General features: G+C 41.6%; 1 protein-coding gene across 1 annotated transcript in view; it reads left to right on the top strand.

The window, feature by feature from the left end:
- The window catches only part of SH3RF3 (SH3 domain containing ring finger 3), a 238,748-nt gene extending 227,819 nt beyond the window's left edge, over positions 1 to 10,929 (top strand). Inside the window, exons 9-10 of the mRNA XM_063304905.1 lie at positions 5,973 to 6,310; positions 10,411 to 10,929. Coding sequence (XP_063160975.1) covers positions 5,973 to 6,310; positions 10,411 to 10,579 — 507 coding nt within the window. The 3' untranslated portion in view covers positions 10,580 to 10,929. The remainder of the gene's footprint in view (positions 1 to 5,972; positions 6,311 to 10,410) is intronic.
- Positions 10,930 to 17,512: the final 6,583 nt, after the last annotated feature.

The following is a 17,512-nucleotide window of genomic DNA, read 5'->3' as shown; positions in this document are numbered from 1 at the left end:
TTTCTTGATAGGCTTATATAATATCGCTCCATGAGCTGCACTGGCTCCTGGTAGGCTTCCAGGTGTGAGTCAAGGTGCTGGTTATCACCTATAAAGCCTTATATGGCATAGGGTTAGACTTTGTGGGACCACCTCTCTCCATTGTCTCTGCTCACCCCACCAGATCTAGCAGAGAAGACATGCTCCAGGCACCTCTATTAAACAATGTCATCTTGCTGGACCAGGAATCATGCCTTCTCTGTGATAGTGCCCTGAAAACCCTGTTGTCCTTTTGCAAGGTTCTGAAGACCTAGCTATTTCCCAGGTGTTTGTACCAGGAGGTTAGGCAAGCTCTGCTGCTGCTGTGGTTTTTCATGATTGGGATTTATTCTTTATCTCAGGCATTGTGGGTTATCAGTTGTACCTATTATTTTAAATCAGTCAGTGGCCAGCTCAGCAATCAATGATTGGCTAGCTCAGGCTAAGCAATGATTGGCTGAAGGTGCTTCCTGTGAACTGAAGATGGGAGCTATGCTAAACATGTTTGAGATTCCAGGATGGTGAAGACAATATGGAGAAACTAGGGGTTGGATTTAAAGTGTACTGTATTGGAAATGTCTTGCAAATGGAATAAATGATGGTGCGGCAGAGCTCAAAGTCTGGATTAGATATCTCAGTTTTTTCAGCTACTGTTTGTTATCCATATTTTTATTTCTTTATCTAGAAGACTTCTTTACAAATAAAGGTACAAGGAATCCCATGAATAATAAAATACCTTATCAATCAAAGTTTATTGATTAGCCCTTAGGCCATATCAAAATACAGAATTTAAAACACTAAACATTAATAAAACCCTATGTGAAATTAATATAAAAAACAAGGGGGGAAGAGATAAAAATACAATGAATAAATATACAGTACATATGAGTGAAAATACAAATCATATTTCCGTGTCACCCCTACAACTTACCCCAATCTACCCCATGTATGCAGGTCTCAACCATACTGATTTACTTAAGTACAGAGCTGTGTTATATGTTATTTTTGGATCCTGACCACACATAAAATATGTTGTTTTAATATGTGGTTCCCAATGGGTCGTTTGTTTAATGTGTGGACCAAGATGCAGATCTCTCACCTTGTACAAATTACAATCAAATAATATATGTGCTATATCCTCTGTCTCAGGCACTCCGCAGATACAGGTGCGTTCATTATAAGGCATATGGTTAAATCTCCTGTATCTAACCATTGTATCAAGCTGATCAAATCTAGCTCCGGTAAATATCTCCCTAAGGTGTTTTGGCATTTGTAACTTTAAATAGTTGACAGTTTGAAAAGTGCGTTTATATCAGCTCAACCATTTCAAATTGCCAACCTTACTAAGGGTGGTTATATCTTTTCGTGCTTCTGTATCCGAGATTCTTTGTACAGCTCTCTCTTTGACTTGTTCTCCGATTGCACAAGAGACAGGAAGACCACAGTTCCTTACGTAATTTGTCAATTGTGTGATTCTAGTGGTCTGTAATTGGGATTTTATCTGTTCTAATAGACACAATTTTGGAAGTCTGTCAGTCTCCACTTCATTGATTTTACACCAATAGTTACATACTCTGATTTTAGACAATGAGTAAATTGTATAAATTCCCAGTTCAGCTCTAACTGCAACAGCTGAAGTCCTTTTATCTACACCCAGAATGCATCTTAAATGCTGGGATTGTGTTTGTTCTAGTAATGAAGAGAACCAGTTTGGTCTAGTGGTTAAGGTTCTGGGCTAGAAACCAGGAGTCTGTGAGTTCTAGTCCTGCCTTAGGCATGAAAGCCGGCTGGGTGACCTTGGGCCAGTCACTCTCTCTCAGCCCAACTCGGTGCAATGTAGACTAGCCGCCTCGTGGTGCACCCCGGGAAATGTGGCTTGTCACAGCTAAATAGTCTACACATCTGGCTGCTGGACCTCACAAGGATTTCCCAGCAAGAAAAAGCAGCATGAACACCAAACTGCTATGCCATATAATTAAAAAAAAAAAAAAAAAGTAATGAAGTGGAATTTACACCCCAAACTTCTGCTCCATATAAGAGCATAGGAGTAACCTTGACTTTATACACTTTAATTAATGGGGCTAGAGAACCTGGATAACTGTGATTTTTTAATTTAAGCAGTAGATTCAAACATGTCCTTGCTCTGAGTGAGCATTTTTGATGATGAAAAACCCAAGATCCAGTCTCGGAGAAAATGACCCCTAGGTAAGGAAAAGTGGAATAGTAAAATACCTTATCAATTAGACTATCTTGGACAGCAAATTCCTCAAAAAGAATGAACCAACACAATTAAGTTTCGGGGAAGACCCCAATGTAAAACAAGCATTAAAACCCTTTCACTGTGCTTGTTTATGCCCTCTATCCTATCAGTAATTCAAATTATTTGAAATGTTTAGCTTTAATGCAAAGTATTGACCTTATTCCCACTTGGATTGTATATTGAGCTATATATCCTTTATTCCATTTGTTTTGTGGTCATGAAGGTTTCTGATAATAAAACCTTTATTTAGAAGAATTATCTCATGCTTAGCATTTTACCTGCCATTTCTTTCCTAACATTACAGCAAAAGATCTATAACAACAATCAATGGATGAGTATTTCTCAGGCTGGCAATTAACTCAGCCAAATGTATGAACTCCAGCTGTCAAAACATAGTATGCTTCAAATTACGTAATAAAACAGGTTTCTCGCCTGTTGTTAACTTTAGCGCTTCTTCAGACATACTTAAAAATGACTTTTCTTAAACATTTGTAATATTCAGAAGATATTTAAATGCTAACGAACCATATGCTATGTTGAATTTATTGCCAAGATGTCCCAGAATACATTTTTAAAAATCTCATCAAAGGATTCCTCCCATGTGTCCATACCAGAATTTTCCCAGTCCCATTCAGGTGGTTCTGTATCATGCACTTTAACATTCAAAATACAAACCTTAAAAAATATGAAGAAAAAATATTTTAAAATTAAGTTTACAGTTAAATTTAAAACCATTGTATATAATATAGCATTTCTATATGAAGATGTTGCGGTATAAATTAGCATATATGAACGTTTGATAGTAATGTACAAACATAATGAGCCCCAATTGGATATAAAGTTGCTTGAGCCTATCAATATCAATCCCTTGAATTACATTAAATTTTGTGTGTGTGGTAGGAGCAAAGTGGCCATGGCAGAGGTATCTGTGGGGGGCAAATTGTGAAACAGGCATCACAACATCTCAGTGCAAGCTCCACCTCTTTTATGATGTTGCGAACAAGTACATAAGGAGCAACGCTTGCATCGTGATGTCACAACAAGTTTTGCCATTTTGAAGAAATCTCCAGTTACCTTTGATGTCCACTGGCCATGGCATACACCATCAATTTTTTTGTACTTCCTATCACAAACATCAAAACCGCATATATGTGCAGCTGTCAGAAAACATTCTATTTTACAAATAAAGCTGTAATTATTGTACAACATGTACTCAACCATTTTCATGGACCTCGGTCCTTATTCTGCACCCATGCTTGTAAGATGTTTTTAATTCTTAAGGCATTTTCCTTAATTTAGAACATATTTTCAATTTTCTCATCAAAGAACTAGATTCAGACTACAACTTATTCCAAATGCCAAATTCTGAGTTGTACCAGTGGCCAAAGTAGGCCACTACTTCTGAATTGGAGCAAGGGGTGCTGATCTACAGAACTTAGTGTGGTGCACATACATTTTTATCATAATGGGGATGGTTGTTATAGACCACTCCTCCCACACTTGGATTGTTTTAGATGTTTCATCGCTTGGATTTTTTATTCTTTATTTTTATTTCTATTTATGGTATTTTTACTGTATTTTATTTTTTGTACTATTGTGATGGTTTTAATCGCTTGCTGTAAACCGCCCAGAGGCCTCCAACGGGAGGAGATGGGTGAGGATAAATTAGATAAATAAATACAATAAAATAAATAACTGTTTTGTTTTGAAAACAAAAATCACAGATGGAGGAAAACAAATTTCGCACAGTAACGTATCACTGAATACTTAAGTTCAATCTGGCAGCCAGGTACACTAAATTTTAGCCGAATTCTCCTTTTCCATTACCCCCTTATAGTGAAGAGATTTCTGATTTTGTTTATTCCAGTTTTTATAGACTTTGCAAGTGATAGTCCCATTTGCTCACCTTTCTCAACACAGTGGAAGAAAGGAAATATAACAAATGCAAGGTCCACTTGCAAATCAGCCATGAGACAGTACAAGAGATGTTAGGTAGGGTGTGTAAATTATTTAGAATAACATTTCGAATGCACCAAACTTATTTATCATTCTTTTATTATCATTAATAACAGGGTAAGCATAATCACCTTTCAACCCAAAGAAATTTGGCGCACATGTGTTTCTTTTGTTCTTCTCTGTATGTGTACAGAGAGAGCCCTGCATTATTATCTCAGCTGAAGGAGAAAGCTCATTCTGCTCAGGCAGTGCTGACCTTTGTCTGCTGAACATATCCAGTACTTTCAGTTTAATTTATTGTTACAGTCCAAAGACCAGCACGGATCCACCAGTTCCTGCCAGACACCAGCCTGAATCAGTCACGTAGTGTATTTTTATAAAAAATAGCTACATTCAGCAGCCTTCCTCCAGCAATATTTACCATTCCATTACAGACCCTTTCTTTCCACCTCATCACATGAAAAAGAGCACTTAAATAGCCAAACAGTACTACTTTCTTTTCTGTACATAGAAGAATAGTTAGTATGCAGAAGTTTGTACAGCTTTTCTCCTCTTCAAGTTCCCAATGGTTCTGAAATCAGTCATGGGACTGTTAGCACCGCAAGAAACCTGGGCTTTTTCATTTGCGGCCCATCGTCCGAAAGTCACAATCAGTCCTGATTCTCTGGATATATCTGGAGAAGACAAGGTATTGCACTGGTGTTTTCAAACTCCTGTTTCATGCATTCACAGTCCACATACTGTATGATAAGAGATACACATCTGAAGCAGGGTTAGCAGGCAGGTATTATTTATTTAGGCTATTCTTGGAGGGAAGAGATTTCTCATAGGCTGGATAATGATAACATCCGCTGGCTAGAGCAGGATTCTATCACAAACCTTCTCATAACAACACACTGTGTTCCTAACAATGACCAAAAGATGAAGGACAGGGAAGGTGAAATTAATGAATCCCTGCATCAGAATGATCATTCATTCAGTGCCTCCCCAATAAACAAGAAATAAATATTTAGAGGAAGCTTAAAGGAAGCCTTCTCCAAACTGGGGCTTGCTTGTATGCTCAATTATACAGTAGTTTCCATCGTCCCTAGTCAGGATGGCCCACTGACATTGTCAGCTACAGGTGATACTGTCAAGGCTGGCTTAAAAGAATGGTAAAAGGGAAATATGTGCATTACAGAACATATTGATTTCATGTTCTGATCTCACAACGGCCTCAATGCTGGGATCAGTCAGAAGAAGGGAAGCAAGATAAATAAGCTGAGAGGCAACACACTTGTAGGAACAACCAATTTCTTGTTGCACCAAGGACTTCAACATTCAGTGTTCTGTTACCCCCATGGGTAGATTCAAACATTATTGCCTTTTCAAATTTCAGCAATTTAGAGTTGCCTATTCCCTCCCTGGGATGAATCATTTGTCTTTATTGTAGTGAAATGTAATACCAACTCCAGTACTGCACATCACATTTACAATCCATAAGGACATAACCATCTCTTTGCAAAGATAATGTGTAAATGATGCTTACTTTCTTGTTTCTTTTTCTGCCTAAATAAAATCCTACAGTGCTGGGTATTTGTCTTCATAGTATGTGCATACGCACACAGAGATGCACACTCACAGAAGTCCATACCTTGCCTTGCTGCAAGATTATTTAGCCTTTGATGTTGGTGGATGTGAAAAATAGGTGGTGTTTACTTCAATTGAGTAATTGGAACTTTATTTGATCCTCATGCAGAAAGAAAAGAAAAGCGGACTCTTAAAACTTCTAGCAGGAGCATCAACAAAAAAGAAACCCCGGTCTCCTCCCTCAATGTCTCCAACACATGACCCTATGGCAATAGTGGAAGGGATGCTGCAGGGCGCAATGGGACCTGAACTGTCCTCTCTCTCCAGCCATGGAAGGGCAGGATCGTGCCCTGTAGAAAGTGAAATGCAAGGAGCAATGGAGATGGAACCGCTGCACAGAAAGGCGGGGTCTTTGGATTTGAATTTTTCTATTCCTTCTCCCATAAGGCAACTTCCACCTTCAGTGGCAACCAGCCACCCAGAAGCTAAGCCATTGTCTCGAGAAAGGTAAGTCTTTAAGCACAAATACGATGCAATGAAAATTCCTCATTTGCATACATACATTTCCAAATGCTTTCAATTAAGGACTATTTACTTATTTATTTATTTATTTATTTATATTAAGACTAGTGTTTGCAGTTCCGTTTTGCTTTTTTTTTTTTTTACTATTATATTTAATATACAGTCCCACCGACTGTAGTATTGGGGCTGAGGAGAATGATCAAAATAATAATGTCCCATTTGTAGTCCTGAGAATGGAAGATAAACCAGTATTCTGACTGCCAGTCAAGTCTGAGAATAACCTCTAACTGAAATAACCTTGATTGTTCTGAGGAAGCAAGAGTTTCTCTTAATAATTCAACTCATATTGCTGGTTGATCTTTGTCCCCTAACAGATCATATGCTTTTTAATCAATAAGTGAGGAATATTAATTTCATCTTCATGTAAGGAGCTTAGTCTTGGAATTACTTGAGGAGCTACGTTAGTCTGGAAGTTCATTTCATGTCCATTTGTTCTCATAAATATAGTCAGAAGTACCTTTTAAAAAATGCATATCCAAAGCTGCATGTCACATCTGGTGCATGTCTGATCCACAGCGAAGAGTCACTACCGGTTTACAACATGGGACCAGTCACCACCATGTACACCCAAATACTCTGCATTTAGAGCTTTCATACTTTATTCATAAGTATAATATCTAATTCCTGAACTAACTCCAAATTACTACCTCCCTCTGTCTTTAAGAACAGGTCCACCCAATCCATATATAAAACAAAGATTGGGTTCCCATTGAAAGTGTTAAAGGGTACAGAGGCAAAGTGTGTTGAACCCTGCTCTGTCTGCTGCTCTTCATCTCATCATACATCTCTTCAAGCACTCTTCCACCATCTGGTTACAACTCCAGGAGTGAACCTTTCGGGAACAAAAGCTCCTGGTGAATGGTCATGCAGGGAAATGTAACAAAATGAAGGCAGCCTCTGGGGATAGAATTACTGTGAGGGAAGATGGCTTGTCCATCTCCATTGGCCCACAGCAGAAGAGCCATGTTTTCACCTTTGATTTTGTCCTTGCCATGTTTCCCTACGTCCTTCTATATGGAATGAAGCTAAACAACTAGCTTAGGTCAGGTTCCCCAGCTTAAACACAGCAGAAACTTCCCAGACACTCAATACAGGGAGGCTACATAGAAATCTTTACTGCATATTGGAATGAAGCCACTAGAACCAGAATGAGTTCCCTTTTACACTCACTGCAGGTCAGAACTGGTGTTCCTTGTCCCACCTTTCCCATAGCTTCACAGATTTTTAGCCTTGTACTTCTTGGCTTTAGAGCTAGTCAACAGCTGATTATTGACAAAACTGACATTTTGTCAATAATCAGCTTCTGATTCTCAGTGCCACTCCTAGAGCTTGCATTGGGATTAGAATTTTTAAAAAATACTTTTGTTCTATTGGATGCTTGAAATTTAAGCACTTGGGAAAGAAAAGACCTGTAACGTGCAAGTCTGACCTGGACTCACGTCTTCCAGATTCGTGCAAACTCTTGTGCCAAATCTAGTCCTACCATTCATTGCAAATAACAACAGCAGCAGCTATACTTTTTGAGATCTTCAAGCTTCAGTATCTTTGCTTATTGTCACCTATATTTGATGCATTGATGAATCCAATATAGCTTGATCTTCCAGGTGACCAGCCTTTCTGTCTCCAAATCCTCCTCAGTCTGGGTTATAATTCACCCCTAATTGATGCAGGCTATGTAGATCAATTCATACATCAAGGTTTTATAAGCAGGATTATATCTATGTGTTTTTTTTAAAGTCTAGGGCTCACAAAAAGCTGGCTTTTCTAGCCAATTCAGGGTTGTCTGCAGACTCTGGTCAAAAAAAGTCAAGATGGTGGCCACAACAGTGCAATCAAAGCTCTGCCTATTTTTTTTATGTGGGGACATTGTTGTTAAAAATATAAGCAGTTACAGTGGAAGCCTTCAAAAGTTGTCTTGACCACAAGCCACAGTTACCTTACAAACCCCTGCAACGTATAATGCTGGTATACCAGCAGCTCTGTCTTCAGGCATCTTTCGCAGAATGCCAGCATATTGCTATGACAGGAATTGAGAGAAAGGCCAAGAAAGAATCTGTGCTAATGGGAGCACAGACTGTCCAAGGCAGCAGTAGATTGCATCAGCGCTGGCCTGAACTGGTATATCTCCATTCAGAGATAAAACATGACCAGTGGCACAAGGATACATCACCAGGAATGTTAGCTAGTCAGTTTGGTCTGGTTCGTGGGAACCAATTGCTGCTTCTTTAAACGTACATCTCATTTTTTTTTCATTCATCACTACATGGAATAAAACATACAATTTTTACCATTGTTGTAAAACACAAAAATGGGGGGTTGCGGGAAGATCATCAGCACTAGTGGAAGATGCTGGGAAGGTGAGGAGTGAGCAGGCCAAGAGGAAGGTGCTGGAAAGAGGCAGGTCACTGGGAAAATGGGAGGGGACAGAGGAGGATGTTGGGAAGATCAGGATGGGCCTCTTGAGAAGATGCTGAGAAGACCATCTTCCTAGTGAGAAGATGCTAGGAAGGCAGGGGAGTGAGCAGGCCAGTGGGAAAATACTGGCAAGATGACTGAGTGAGCCAGTTGAAAGTCACTAGAGGAGTGGGCAGAGGTGGGTCAGGACAGGTCAATAGGAAGATGTTAGAAAGATTAGGGGAGTTGGTAGGAGAACACTAAGATCAGGCAAGATAACCACCAAACCAGTGGTTGCCTAACTTAGATAACAGTATTATATGTCATGCTTGCAAGCCTTTGGCGACATTGTACAATAAAGCTGGAATTGTTGCTCAGGCAGCATCTGTCATCTTGAAGACATGCATGTCAATAGACTTGAGACAACAACTGCAAAATTTCTCTCCTATGAGAGCGACTAGAAATTGCCATAGAAATACCCCTAGTATTGTTAGGGGCTGACACTGCAGTAGCCTGGTTTGGAAAACCAGCAGAGCATTAGCCCAGGACTTAACCACTAGTTATTTGTGTTACATTTTAAAAAGAAAACCCACAAAGGCAAATATAGCCAAATACTTTAATAGACAAAATCGTGTGTCACTTTAAATTTTCACTATTTGTTAATTGGAAATAAATCTGACCCTTCAGTGGAAATTTTGTTGTTAAGTCTTTTTTTCCATCTTTTTTTAAGGGGACCTGAGCCAGTGTTAAGATTGTTGTGTCAGTGCAATGCATATCAATTTGAAGAATTCTGGGGAAGAGGAGTTTACACATCCTTTTGCCAAAATGATATGGTTCAATGAACTATGACTAACTTTCTCTCATTTTGTTTATCCATATGGAATTGCAAGATTAGTTGGCATTGTTTTAGCTAAAATTGCTGTAATGTAATAATACAATTAGTCAACACTTTAGCAGCATGTTTAAAATAATGCAAACATTTATTTACACAATGGCTGAAATTGGCAATGCACCCTAAATGTAAGAGGAGCAGATCTGCCATAGGCAATTTGATAGGGAATTTCCTCCCAGCCAGACAGCATCTCTCATGCCAAATCTTATTACATGTGTATATGCATATATAAGAGAGGTGACAACCAGATTTATTGGGTTGGGGGTAGAATTGCCAATTAATTTCAGATCAGGGTATAAATAAATTCACTAAATAACTACACAATCAACATTAAGTATATATGCTGCATTATGCCTGCATGGCAAGTTTTACACACACACACACACACACGCAATCTGGTGGGGTGTACTGGCTCTTCTGTGGATTTCTGACTATGGCAAGGTGGCGATCATGGTGGCTCATCCTGGAGTAGGTCTATCTATGGTAGTGTTTCTCAACTTCGGTGACTTTGAGATGTGTGGACTCATCTCCCAGAATTCCCCAGCCAACATGCTGGCTGGGGAATTCTGGGAGTTGAGTCCATGCATCAAAGTGACCAAGTTTGAGAAACACTGATCAATGGGGCTGCTAAGAGTTGATGTTGACTTGATGGCAACAGAATCAATCAGTCAAAATCATGTTGCTTTGCGGATGGATCTACAGTATCTGCAGTAAGGCTTTTTTCTCTCTTTCTTGGAAGATACCGTGTGGTGGTCCCATATCCCCCGCAAAGTGAAGCTGAGATTGAACTGAAGGAGGGTGACATTGTGTTCGTCCACAAGAAAAGGGAAGACGGTTGGTACAAAGGGACGTTACAGAGGAATGGCAGGTCAGGCCTTTTCCCCGGCAGCTTCGTGGAGAGCTTTTGAAGGCTTTGGTTCCAAACTTGAGGGACCTCCTGGAAGAAATGCCAGAGCACAAAATCATATAAAGCAGCAGCAAACTTTCCTGATGTCCACTGCCATAATGGGAGAGAGCCATGATTGCAATTTCCAAAGGCTCTCAGCTCTTCAATTGACCACCTGGGAAACACAGAGGCTTGCAGTGCTTTCAAACCCACATACAATACATGCAGCGATATGTTGGAGTCGTGCCTTCTACGTGGAACAGATCAGAGATGGAGAGGACACACTTTAAAATCCAGCCAGTATACTCTGTGTAAATGATAGAGAAACTATGTTTGAAAAAGAAAAGAAACTTGTTCTATTGCTGTAATTTATTTCTCTGAGCTGCAGTGTTCTTATTACCAGCCTAGGGAAGAGAAAGAGGGGTTGCATTCAGAGGGGAACCAGGAAATGCCTGGAACAATAGACCTGTTTCCTCTCCTCTAAATAAAGGGCATATGCAGAAAATACTGCTGACCTAGAAAGAACCGTGGGACGCGGTGGCGCTGCGGGTTAAACCACTGAGCTGTCGATCGGAAGGTCGGCGGTTCGAAACCGCGCGGTGGGGTGAGCTCCCGTTGCTCGTCCCAGCTCCTGCACACCAAGCAGTTCGAAAACATGCAAATGTGAGTAGATTAATTGGTACCGCTTCGGCGGGAAGGTAACGGCGTTCCGTGAGTCATGCTGGCCACATGACCCGGAAGTGTCCTATGGACAACGCCAGCTCCAAGGCTTTGAAACGGAGATGAGCACCGCCCCCTAGAGTCGGACACGACTGGACTTTACGTCAAGGGAAACCTTTACCTTTACCTAGAAAGAACCAGAAGCTCCCAAAATATAATCTATTTCCACATATACCTCAAAAATACTCTATTCCATGTCCTCATGATGACTTTCCAGCCCGCCACAGTTTATAGTTGGCTTTAGTTGATTTGGTCTGGAAGTGGTGTTTTCTTCCTATTCTCAACCCAAAACATCCCAGGCTGATGACCCCGGGTGCCGCAGGGTTGATGCTGTCAGAGACAGTGCTCCACTCAGCTCTGGTTGGCCCAGCAGATTGCTGCAGGAGTGGCCTCTCCCCATCTGGGCATGGTACCTCTGGGGCCATTTTGGTTTCAGTCATAAGAGAGACCAGACACCTTGCATGTGCAGCCTATTTCTTTTTCTGTGGGTTGTGCAGGCTGGACATGGGAACGGGTCTTCCAGGGGATGGATGTTTCCATGTCCAAACCCCAAAACCCTAAAAAGCATTGGCGCTAACAGGACAGAGGGGTTGCGGAGGGATGGCTTGCTTTCACAAAGGTAGGAAGCTCTAGAAGAAGCTGAGCAAGAAGGTTCAGGGGACGAAGAGGGCTGTGGGCAACAAGGGAGCTCTTGGTCATCCCTGGCAAGGCCATCACAGGTCTGGGAGGAGAAGAGCCAGTTGCTTCTGGCTTAGCTGAGCCACTGTTTGCCACGCCTGGCTGATTCGGGGGCCTCTTCACAGAAGACAGGTGATGAGAAAAGCCCAGGGAAGGGCCTGTCCTACTCAGATGCAGCAGTGGCGCCTGGGCCATTTTTTGCCAGGGGCGGGCGGTGGTACGTCACTTGGAAATGAGCAGTGAGCCAAATTGACTACATAGTCACAGAGGGAGATGTGGGAATTCTCAGATATTGGAGAAAATCTGGCCCAGAGCATTTAGGCTGGAGCCAGGACTTCTGCCAGTGGAAGGCAGCCTTCCACCTCCTTGGGACTGACAGGCTACTTGTCCTTCACTTTGGCCTGGGTTCTACTGTTGGTCCTTGCCTGTGCATTTCAGGGAAGGTGCCTATGTGCAGAGAAAATGGGGGCAGCACTGGGGCAGGGTGGCAGGAAAGCTGCTAGTCCAAGGAGCTGACAACCTGGAAGGTGAAGGGCCCAGCCCTGATGATCTAGCCCACCCAGTCCAGTTGTCAACGGCAGAAACTCAGAGCAGCATCAACAGGGCAATTGGCCCTGCTGGGAGAGGGATTTGGGACTGCAAGTGCCCACTTCCTTTGGCCAGCAGAGGACAGGGGCCAGCAGAGGACAGGCAGAGGGAAGCAGTTTTCTCCCCGACCTGCAGCCTCACCCAGGGCTTGGCTGCTTGGAAAGCAGATTCATGCAGAAGCCGCCTCCTGGCAGCCATAGATCTTTGAACCACAGCCCCCATGATACCCTTCCCTTGGCTGTGCTTGTTGGGGATAATGGGAGGTTCAGGCTAGCCTGCCTCTGCTCCTGGTTCCCCAGAGAACCTGTGCGGAAGCCCCTCTCCCCATCGTCCCCAAGTGCTTCATGAGGAAGGAGCAAAAGCCCAGGGCCACAGCTTTCAAAAACCCTGGCTGTTCTTGCCACAAGAACATCAAGGTCTTGATCTCCCATCTTTCAGGAGATTGAGAGATCGATATTCCCACTGTCTCACTTTGATAGCAGTTGACACTTAGAAATCAGTGTCAAAGGAGATCAATAGATCTGGCAGAGAGGGAAAAAAATCAGAGAAGCATGTTAGGGAGTACTGAAGTCCCCAACTCTGCCTCTCTCACATTCAGGAGAGTGATTGAGGCTGGACTTCCTGTAGTGGGAGAGGTCAAGGGGATGGGGGAAAGGGTGACAGGGAATCCCCCACCAGCTGCATGGAAAGTGGCCCTCAATACAGACAGAAGGGACAGAAAACTGCCCTGCCCTGCGGCATAGTAAGCCCACTTGAGCTCTAATTAAGGGAGGAAAGTGCATGCAAGTGGCTGTCTGGATAAGCTCGAAGAGTACTGGCCAGAATCTGCTTTTAGTTGAGTATCTCCTGCCTTGCAGAGGATTCTGCTTTCAGCATCTCCCAGGGCTTCCCAACCCTTCTAATGAACAGCATGTGGCTATCTCATGTCAAAGCTCCTTCCCTTCCCCCACATTAAAAATACAGCTAGGAGAACCCCAGCATTGGACTGATGCTGAACAGTTCTGTGCTCTTTCATTTGTTTGAGGTCCTTTTTGGCTCCTCTTTTAATACTCAGTTTCAATTGTTGCTTTATTTTATCAGGAGTTCGGATAGGAGGACTTTTTGTACAATATACTTTTCTAGGGTAAAAAAGGTTACCCTCTTGGTGTTCCTTATAGGTAAAGGGCTTCCTGCTTTGCAAATAGGAAGCATTTTTTTAGAATTTATTTTAAAAAAACAATTAGGAAATTATTGCTGTAGAGGATTGTTAGCTCAGGTAAACATGCAAAAAAAAAAAGATCTTTACTCTGAACCTAATTTCAGTCACCTATATTTGATTCAGTCACCTAATTTCAGTCTAGAATGTTGATGCCCCAATTGAAAGAAAAATACACCACTTAGCAATTCTTCATCTATACCAGTATAGGGAATTAGTGGTCCTCCAAATGTCCTGCAGATGGTGAATTACAGCTTTTAACATCTCTCACTATTGGACCTGCTTCCTAAGCATCGTAGTTCAGCAGCTGCATGGCCATGGGCTCGTCATTGCTGATAAACACAGACGAGCAAACTCTTGCCTTGGAAAGTACACTGTGAGCTGCATCAATTGGGTTTCTTAATGAAGATGCCAGGTTCTGGGTGCACCTTGACTTGCTTCAGGCATGGGAAAAATACCTGCTCTTTATGCAGAAGAGAATCCCTGGATTCTAATCAACGTAATGGGGAAATATGCCAAAACTAGGGCAAGATGCCAAATTTTTGAGTTAGCTCCAAAGAACAGTGGAAGAAAAGTAGATGCTAATCACTTCAATAAACACACACAGCAAGAAATTACACTGTGCTATGATAAATAAAAGATGATATATAGAAGGCAGAGGGAACCTCTGGTCAATAGGGCAAATACAATTTCATCCATGGCAAGCAAAAATTTTGCAAGGCCTTGCTCTGTGTCCCTGGCCTTGCCGCTAGGCTCTGTTGCAATCCACTTTCCACACTCATCATGGCTCCAACCTGAGGAATAGACTAAAGTTAGGGAGGGCTGCGTTTTGGATCCAAAACCAAAAAGGGGCTTCAGAGCAGGTCTGGGTGTTCTCGCTGCCCCTGTTGATGCCTCCTTGAAGAAAATGTGTCTTCTGGGCTCACATAATACCAAGAAAATACGCATTAAGCTAAGGGGTCCAAAAGACCAAGATAGTCGCTGCAACTACACAACCAAAGCTCCATACTTTTGTACATGAGTCAACATAACCCACCTGTATAAAGAGATGGGACTTAGATCACACAATTGCACGTACCATCTTGCAGATCTTCAGTAAGGAGGCATTGACAGCACAACTATGCCTGCTCCAAAGCATCCTGTCACATGCTCTCAGCACCTCCTGAGCACAAAACACATGTTTTTGTGAAATCTCGTAGTTACCATGCAAGTTGGGGTGAAGATACAGCTTCTTTAAGGGATCACCAAGAGGTGTGCATTCCAAAGGGCCTTTTTGCCCCTATTGAGATGCAAGCATATCTTGTTGCTCTGATCAGATTAGGAGCTTTTTCTCCCCAACAAAACTTAGACTGCTAACAGCTCCAGTGGAGGAGAGAGACAGGATATTGCTGGAGAATAATCTGTCTCCCCAGTGTTCCTAATCCATCTCAGGGAATCACCCTATCAGGCTGCAATCAGGTTTCAAAAGGGGTTTCTGTTGTTTGCTAATGGAGGCTGTTTAAAAATGCTAGTTGCAGTTCAAGGGAAGAATTTCCGAGGAAGAGATTGGCTGTCAAACATTGCCACTCCTCCTTAAATATCATTCCTCCAAGTTACAGTAATACATCAAAACTGTTTCCAGAGGTCAGTTGTTGGTGAAGACTATTTTAAAGCCACTCCTATTACAGTGGAGAACCATTTCTGGAGGGATATTATTGCAGTTGCAGGAAAGGCCACCGGTTGCATCTGTACAATAGCTGTCCACCCATTTTAGAATCAGCTGTGTCCTGCGTCAATTTGGCCAGTGGGTTTCTTCTGCCCAATAAATACTCGCTTCCCATTTCTTCTGCAAAGCCACATCATGAGGTTTAGCTGAAGATATCTTGTATACACAAACAGGCATATCTGGATTCAGCCCATTCTTTGCTGAAAGAACATCTGCTCATAAACTCAAATTCCAACCATTTTATTACCCTATGTATTTTGTATCACTTCTAGGAGCTAATGTCAGATTCTGGAAGATCCAACATTTTAGAGCTGGTAATGCATAACCAAATGGGCGGGAAAGTCTTCTGGGATACTGCTAAATAACATGAGGTCTGTCTCTCCTACAATAATATATTATGTCAAAAGTCTCTTCCAAGTATGGTATTCCGTCTAGACGGGTGATCATTCCTGGAGATTGGGGGGCTTTTCCAAGACGACTCATTTTAATTGACTTCTACTTGGCAATAAAAAGAACACTGCAGACTCCCATAAGCACAGAGCATTGGAATTTTTTACCCTCTGTTTTACCATCAGAGAAAAAGATAACATATGATTTGTTATTGTAGAAATGTATCATTCTAAACACTATTTAGTTTTGTAACCTGGGTCAAATGACAAATTCCTTCAGGCAACAGAAGCTTCCTGCAACCAGAAACCTAAAGGTGCAATAAATAGGGAGCCATAAAATAAGCCTACAAGTTGGGTGGTGACATTGCTAACATTTTTTTACGAGGTGGAGGAATATTTTTAGTCATGTACAATATGTGCTCAGCCTCATTCAGATGTCGGAGACATCTCCCAAAATATTCTCATAAAGTTGAAATGGATGGCTTTGTCCTGCTTAAAGTATGTCCTTTTTGTCATACAATACCTGGCGAATACCAGAGATACAGACCATTATCCCTCCAAAATGTAAGGTCATTATATTTGGCTCTACATATTTTTAATGTTGCCAAACCCCAAACTGATTGAAACAGCAAGCAAGCATTTGCCTTGACAGACAGATTTCTGATGATACCCATCTTAGGACAAAGGCTCATGTATTAGGGGCTGGTCTGTTGGCTATATAATAGTCGATGAAGATTCTCAGTCATCCAGGTGGAATTGTCTGTAGGTTGAGTCATGGCAACTGGATTTCTTTCTTTTTGGTAGAAACGTTTTGCTGTTTGTCCAAGCAACTTCTTCAGTCTGAGCAAGAACCGTGAAACATTTCTACCAAATAGAAAGAAATCCAGTTGCCATGACTCAACCTACAGACTATATAAGAGTGGGTGGCCAGTTGATAGTTGAAATGGAAATGTGCAAATAATTATTTTACAAAAATAAAAAGCCAGATGCAAGAATGTAATACTTACATACTGAAATACTCTACAGGCTTGTGCTAAAAAGAAAAGCCAACAAAACAAAACAAAACAAAACAAGAGAACAAGCAGAGCAAAGCAAGTAAGTTCAACTATTTCTCAGCTATTTTTCTTGTATTCCTTTTTCTGTATTGTGACTACTTCAGTACACCTTCATGTAGCCAGAGTTTCAGGCGGGACAGTCTAAGCAGGGTATTTCTGCCTTCCTAAAATGAGAGGTCCTAACTTGGGTGCATGCCAACGTTTTCAGCTGTCATTCATATCTATCTATCCTTACCTTCTGGAATTAAAAAAATACCATCCAGCACATGATTGCTGTGAGGAATGTAGCAATAGTGTTATCTCACTCTCTCACTCTCTTTCTCTCTTGGTCCAGTTGAGGAAAACAACCTGGGACTTGATCTTTCTAGGTTTCCTTTGTGGTGATGGAACCAGCCTTTCAGGTCCCAACCTGAAACCTCACTTTGGGTAGCACATTCCATGCATGGAGCACTTCCAATCTATCCCTGCTCATTGCTCAAACAATTCCCATGATCCAGCCAAAGCAAACCATTTTTAAATCCCTTTGTTTTTAGTGGCATATAGTTTCCATATGCTTAATTTCCCCATCAAACTTTAAAAGATCTTAGAGAAAATTAGACATTACAAACATTCAGGCAAGAGTTCA

Source organism: Candoia aspera, chromosome 5, assembly GCF_035149785.1.
Source record: "Candoia aspera isolate rCanAsp1 chromosome 5, rCanAsp1.hap2, whole genome shotgun sequence".
Classification (NCBI taxonomy): Eukaryota; Metazoa; Chordata; class Lepidosauria; order Squamata; family Boidae; genus Candoia; species Candoia aspera.
Note: the sequence above shows the minus strand (reverse complement) of the source record. Positions and strands in the feature narration are given on the sequence as shown.